This window comes from Austrofundulus limnaeus, unplaced genomic scaffold (assembly GCF_001266775.1).
Source record: "Austrofundulus limnaeus strain Quisiro unplaced genomic scaffold, Austrofundulus_limnaeus-1.0 Scaffold318, whole genome shotgun sequence".
NCBI lineage: Eukaryota > Metazoa > Chordata > Actinopteri > Cyprinodontiformes > Rivulidae > Austrofundulus > Austrofundulus limnaeus.
In genome coordinates this window covers 531,691-538,277 of record NW_013952720.1, presented here as the reverse complement: position 1 = coordinate 538,277, position 6,587 = coordinate 531,691, and the positions used below count along the sequence as shown (strand labels likewise).

Below are 6,587 nucleotides of genomic sequence, written 5' to 3'. Positions count from 1 at the left end.
TTCTTATTGTTAGTAATATTTAAATCAATGAGAGGGCCTTTTTAAGGCAAAAAACAAATTTTAAAGACAAAACAACTAAATATTAGCAAATTAAAAGTTAGAAGTCATTAAAAAAAATACAAATATGTCCAGAAAATACACCAAAAAATCTCTGTGGGCTTTTATTCTGTAGCCCCGCCCCCACCCTACAGCTCGGGGGGCGGAGACAAARCGGTGACGCACTCTGCGGAGCCGCTAAGGGAGGAGCTTCCCCTCAGTTTTACGTCGCAGCAGAGCTTCTATCTGATTGGTTGTCAGTGAGTCCTGGGCGTCCGATGGAAAGAAGGGAAAAAAGCAGTAAAAATAGAGCAGAGCAGAAAAAGTCACCACAAATGATTATTAACCTCGGCTCCGGATGGTTCTGTTGGACCACAGCGGGCTCGTCCGCTTTGATTGTTCGGTAAAAAGAGAGAGACGGAGGGATATTTGTGAGGATTAACGCGGAGGCAGGCAGAGAGAAACCCGGAGCAGCTGGATTAACCGGATTACTGCTGGAAAAAAGGGAAAACAAACGGCGCTAAGAGGACATTTAGTCCGGACAGGATGAGCTGACTGCCGGGGAAACGGCTGGTTCTGTTCGGTAAACGAACTACACACCGAGGCTCCGACGGGTTTTTATTTCCTGGGGGTTTAACTTCGCTGCATTAGGACTACACGGTAAATCGTTGGTTCCGGTCCAGGAGAGCCCCCTTCAGTTCGGACCGAGCAGTTTAGTGCGCCGGGTCTGAGCCCGGAGATCCCCGCCGCCGGAGCCGATGCCCACGGCCGACTGTAGGCTGCTCCATCATGGCCGGATCATGAGGTGTTTGACCTATCTGTTCCTGCTCCCAGAAACGCTGAAGAAGTCCAGGAAGGTCAGCGGGCTCCCGGGCAGGCTGCCGGTATGTTCTGAGATCCTGACTCTGTCCCTGACGAGCACCAAGAAGAAACAGAAGCAGCAGCAGGAGGAGGAGAAGATGGCTGCGGAGCTGTACCCCGCCGCCGGCACCGACACCACCAGCCTGGCCAGCGGCACCACGGTGGAGGACAARCCCGGGGAGGTGCATCTGAGCCCGGGGAGCAGCGTGGGAAACAGCGCGGCCACCACCCCGACCACCCAGCAGAACATCACCAACAACAACACGGAGCCCCCGGGCAGCTGGCAGTGCAGCCACCCGACCCTCCGGGAGAGGTAACACACWGCCCGGCTGGACTCACGCAACACCCGGCCTCTGCTTCATCATCGCCCGCCGCATAGAGCCGGACATCACGTTTGTCTGTTAGCAAAATATCTCATGAACCACTGCAGAGATGTTAGTGAAACTTTCAGGAAGTAATCACTGGATGTGCAGCCACACCTGGTTAACTTCTGGAGTCAACCAGGTTCAAGATGGCCGCCACCGCAAACTGAACGCAAAAACCAGTGAAACAGCTACGAATCTGTTCACTTTACAGATAATGAGCTAAAATCATGAGTGGTAATAGCTGAGAGTTGTCCCGAATACATATTCTGAGGGCTAATCGATTGTGCAAAAACTGAGTTAAAAATCTGGCCGTTATCTGTTCAAGTGAGCCTTGTGTGTCTGTTAGCAAAATATCTCACAAACTACTGGTTACTTTTCAACGAATCTTTCAGGAAATAAACATCAGATGTACAAATTCAACTGATGGAGTTTCGTAGTCAACGCGGTTCAAGATGGCCGCCACAGCAAACTAACCCAAAAAAACAGTTAAACAGCTACGAATCTGTTCATTTTACAGATAATGAGCTAAAATCATGAGTGGTAGTAGCTGAGAGTTGTCCCAAACAAGACCTGAGGGCTAATTATACGAAAACCATTAAAAATATGTCCATTATCGATTCAAAATCTTGTGTGTCTGTTAGCAAAATATCTCACAAACTACTGGTCCTATTTCAACGAATCTTTCAGGAAATAATTGTTGAATAAAGAAATTCAACTGATCAAATTTTCAATTCAACACGACTGAAGATCTTATGAAGCACAGAAATAACAAAAACTCAAAAGGAGTTCAAAATGTGGTCATCGTGCTCCAAAGGCTCTAATTTGTGGACAGAAGCTAATCTCAGTTTATAATCTGATCAGAGATGATGTGAAGCTGCAGCAGGTACACTCTGACCCAGGTGTGGAGGACAGAAAGGCTCACTGTGCTCTTCTTTCAGGAACGCCTTGATGTTCAACAATGAGCTGATGGCTGACGTGCACTTCATTGTCGGGCCCCTGGGGGCCTCACAGAGGGTCCCTGCACACAAGGTAAAGCCCCCCGGTGTTCACAGGGAAAGTCTCCAAGCGGAGCATTGTTCTCGTTTCCTCGTTGCTTTGAGCTAAAAACAGACTCTTGTGTTTTCTGACCCCCCCCTTCAGTACGTGCTCGCCGTGGGAAGCTCCGTCTTCTGCGCCATGTTTTACGGCGACTTGGCGGAGGAGGAGCCCGAAATCCATATCCCAGATGTGGAACCTGCTGCTTTTCTAATTCTGCTGAAGTAAGGGTCCCGCCGTCCACCCCACCCCACCCCTCCCGCCACGCAGAGGCAGAGAGGGCAGCGTCACTTCAAAGCTTCTGATTACTCATCTGGGGGGGGGGGGGCTGCTCCTCTCTCAGCTCTTTGTTCTTCTTCAAACACCTTCATCTTCATCACAGTTTACTGACTCAACTCCCTCTGCAGTCTGATGTGGAGCCAACAAGTTGCAGTTTGAACTGAGCAGTCTGGAGTTWTCTATGGCAGGCAGTTGTACTATATAATCACATCACACTCATGTCTGTCATTTCATTGTATACTGATTATTTATAGCCTAAAATATTAATATGAAGCACTCGCTCAGGGCTACAGCTGAAAGTTTTACATTTAAGACCAGATTCACAATAAAAAAGTTACCAATAAGTTTAGTATTAGAGACAAATTGCAATCATCCTAATCTAAAGACTGACTGAAGACATTTTAAGGCTAATTAAGACTTTGTTTTTTAGACCGATGAGTTCAGTTTCTTTTAAGACTTTAAAGTGTCTGTGACRTGCCTGTCCTTCAAATACAAAAAGTCAAAGAAAATATCTTCATATTTAGGAAAATAGTCATAAAACACATGATTTTACCAATTTTATCACATAACTGACATATTTTCCTTTGAATTTGTCTCAGCCAAAGTGAAACAGGAAGTGACATCAAAGGGGAACTCTTTAACAAAGAAAACTCTGGTCTTTATTGAAACATTATTATTTGATCTGACTCTTCTCCATCTCTGATAGTGAATAAAAATAAAAAAACATCAGATTCTTCTCTACAGTTGTAATAACACTGTTTACATGCAGACATTCCTCTTTGACATCACTTCCTGTTTCTTCACATGCAAATATTTCAACAACCGTTCATCTCAGTGKTATGAAATTGCTTTTGCAATGTGTTATCCATGTTATCTTTACAAAAGTGCATTCATATTTATCACAAAAATTTAATGTCACAGGCAGTTTAAATTTATTTAATTTATAAGCCTCTTTGATAACTATACCTTCAACTCTTCAATCTTTAAAAAAATCATTGTGAAAAGCTCAGGTACAGTCTGATCTCAGGACTGTAAATATTTTATTTCTGTGATTTGATTATATAGTAAAACTGCCTGCTGTACCTTGTGCTGACTCCAGTGAGAGAGTTCAGTATCTCTGCTCACTTTAAAGTGTCTGCGACTTCAAATTTTTGTAATAAACATTAATGCATTTTTGGAAAGATAGCATTGATAACGTTGCAAAACAAATTTCATGTCACTGAGATGAACAGTTGTTGAGATATTTAAATGGGAAGAAACAGGAAGTGATGTCAAAGGGGATTGTCTGGATGTAAACAGAGCGTTGTTACAAAAACACAGACTGTAGACTGTTTTAGATTATTTTTAGTCACTATCAGAGAGATGAAGAAGAGTTAATGTTTAAATTTTAATAAACAAAAACCAGAGTTGATTTTATTGAGTTCCCCTTTGATGTCACTTCCTGTTTCACTTTGGCTGAGCCAAATTCAAAGGAAAATATGCCAGTTTTGTGACAAAATGGGTAAAATTGTGTGTTTTATGCTAATTTTCTTAAATATAAACATGACAGACACTTTAAGAGCAGGAAACAGAACTCTACCTGGCAGGTGTTTGTTGTGAACCGAGCCAACAGAACCAGGATGACACCGGGTCGTGTCCTCTCCTCAGGTACATGTACAGCGATGAGATCGAGCTGGAGGCGGACACGGTGCTCGCCACGCTCTACGCCGCCAAGAAGTACATCGTGCCGGCGCTGGCCAAGGCCTGCGTCAGCTTCCTGGAGACGAGCCTGGAGGCGCGGAACGCCTGCGTGCTGCTGTCGCAGAGCCGGCTGTTCGAGGAACCGGACCTGACGCAGCGCTGCTGGGAGGTGATCGACGCGCAGGCCGAGCTGGCGCTGCGCTCCGAGGGCTTCTGTGAGATCGACCTGCAGACGCTGGAGATCATCCTGCAGCGCGAGACGCTCAACGCCAAGGAGGCCGTGGTGTTCGAGGCCGTGGTGGACTGGGCTGCGGCCGAGTGCAAGAGGCGGGGCCTGGCCCCCAGCGCCCAGAACCGCAGGGAGGTGCTGGGCCCGGCGCTCTTCCTGGTGCGGATCCCCTCCATGAGCCTGGAGGAGTTCGCCAACGGCGCGGCGCAGCGCGACATCCTGACGCTGGAGGAGACGCGCAACCTCTTCCTGTGGTACACCGCCGCCCACAAACCCACGCTGGACTTCCCGCTGGCGCCCCGGACGGGCCTGGCCCCCCAGCGCTGCCACCGCTTCCAGTCCTCGGCGTACCGCAGCAACCAGTGGCGGTACCGCGGGCGCTGCGACAGCATCCAGTTCGCCGTGGACCGGCGGGTCTTCGTGGCGGGCCTGGGCCTCTACGGCTCCAGCGGGGGCAAGGCCGAGTACGGCGTCCGGATCGAGCTGAAGCGGCAGGGCGCCACGCTGGCCCAGAACCTGACCCGCTTCGTGTCGGACGGCTCCAGCGGYACCTTCCCCGTGTGGTTCGAGCACCCGGTGCAGGTGGAGCAGGACGCCTTCTACACGGTGAGCGTGGTTCTGGACGGCAGCGAGCTCAGCTACTTCGGCCAGGAGGGCATGACCGAGGTGCAGTGTGGGGGGGTCACCTTCCAGTTCCAGTGCTCCTCGGACAGCACCAAYGGGACCGGGGTCCAGGGGGGCCAGATCCCAGAGCTGGTCTTYTACTCCTGAGACCCCCGTTAGCCCCTCGCTGGCTGGACGCCCCGCAGCCGCTCGACTTTATTTATTTTTTTATTTAAACACCGACTCCAGCTGGGTCCTGCTGGGTCCTGCTGGGTTCGTGAGTCGGGCCGAACCGGACCAGAACTCTCTGCAGTTCTAGCAGCGGACTTGATGGTTCTGGTTCTAGAGACGCTCCAGAACCCGTTTGAAACTCTGGGTTGTGTGTAAGCTGTTGTGTAAAATAAAGCTGACGGTTCTGATCCGAGTCCAGCTGTTTGTGCTGCAGCACCCTCTGTGAGCTGCACCCCTGCTTCCTCCTGCTGGGGTCACAGGTCAAAGTCTGGACTGTGTTCCTGACACACAACAGGCGCCTCTTTAAAGATTTAAACTTCCTGCTGCAGGGTTTTACTCTCAGTGTTAAAATGTTTAAATTCWGAAAACATGAAAATAAATTAAATAGAAACAGAATAAAATATCTGATTTTATTCAGGATGGRACAGTTAACTCATCTGTTTTAAATAAATTCAACTGTAGATGTGCTGCTGTCATTAATCTTATTTAAATAACATTTCTTAGTTTAAACATCTGATTTTATTACATTAAGAAATCTTTTTATTCGGTTTAGTTTTTGGGAATTTGTGTTGTTTTTATAAAAACCCAAGATTTTAAAGCGTTTAGATGAAAATCCCTCTTTTCTTATTAAATTATTTTATTTCRTCACCAAACCCTGAAACTCAGCTGAAAAATATGACGACATCATAAAACGAACTGTAAACAGAAAAACGTTAGATCCTTTCAGAATAAAAGCTGAGGAAGAGCCTGGTGACAGAAGCTCAGAGCTGTTGTGTGATGAAGAGTGAGGAGCTGTGAGGAAGAGGATGGTACCTATGGCGGGGGCATTGATGCACAGCTCTCTGGACAGAAGCAGGAAGGTTTTCCCCAAAATGTAGACGTTGACCTGAGAACCAAACAGAGTCAGAACCAGACAGGGTTAGTAGAGTTCACTAAAACTAAACAAAAACTGAAGTTGAAAACACATTTTAGTTACTAAAATAAATAAAAACTGTAATAAAATGAAAACGATAACTAAAACTAAGTATATTCTATCTATAATTTCAGTGTTTGTCAGTTCTGAACCATGTGGATCTTTTTATTTATTTTTAATAGARTAGTTTCACATCAGCTGTGGTCTGTAACATTTGTTCACAGTCTGCTGCTAAACAACAACAGTTGGGAGAAAACAACAACGTCCACTTTAGGATTTCTTTGAATCTGACTGAAAAATCAAATCAAGAGTTTTGTAGAGGAAACAGGTGATAAAACAGGTGATAAAACAGGTG

General features: G+C 46.7%; 2 protein-coding genes across 2 annotated transcripts in view; one reads left to right on the top strand and one right to left on the bottom strand.

The window, feature by feature from the left end:
• The window catches only part of brf1a (BRF1 general transcription factor IIIB subunit a), a gene marked incomplete at its 5' end in the record, with an annotated part of 31,123 nt that overhangs the window by 23,414 nt on the left and 1,122 nt on the right, over window positions 1–6,587 (bottom strand). The window contains 1 exon segment of the mRNA XM_014022101.1: window positions 6,133–6,205. Within this exon segment, the coding sequence (XP_013877555.1) occupies window positions 6,133–6,205 (73 nt within the window).
• LOC106527268 (BTB/POZ domain-containing protein 6-B) lies at window positions 102–5,507 on the top strand. The gene is made up of 4 exons (XM_014022102.1): window positions 102–1,210; window positions 2,201–2,291; window positions 2,403–2,521; window positions 4,224–5,507. Exons 1-4 carry the CDS (start codon window positions 795–797, stop codon window positions 5,254–5,256), a joined length of 1,659 nt encoding a protein of 552 aa, XP_013877556.1. The 5' UTR covers window positions 102–794; the 3' UTR covers window positions 5,257–5,507.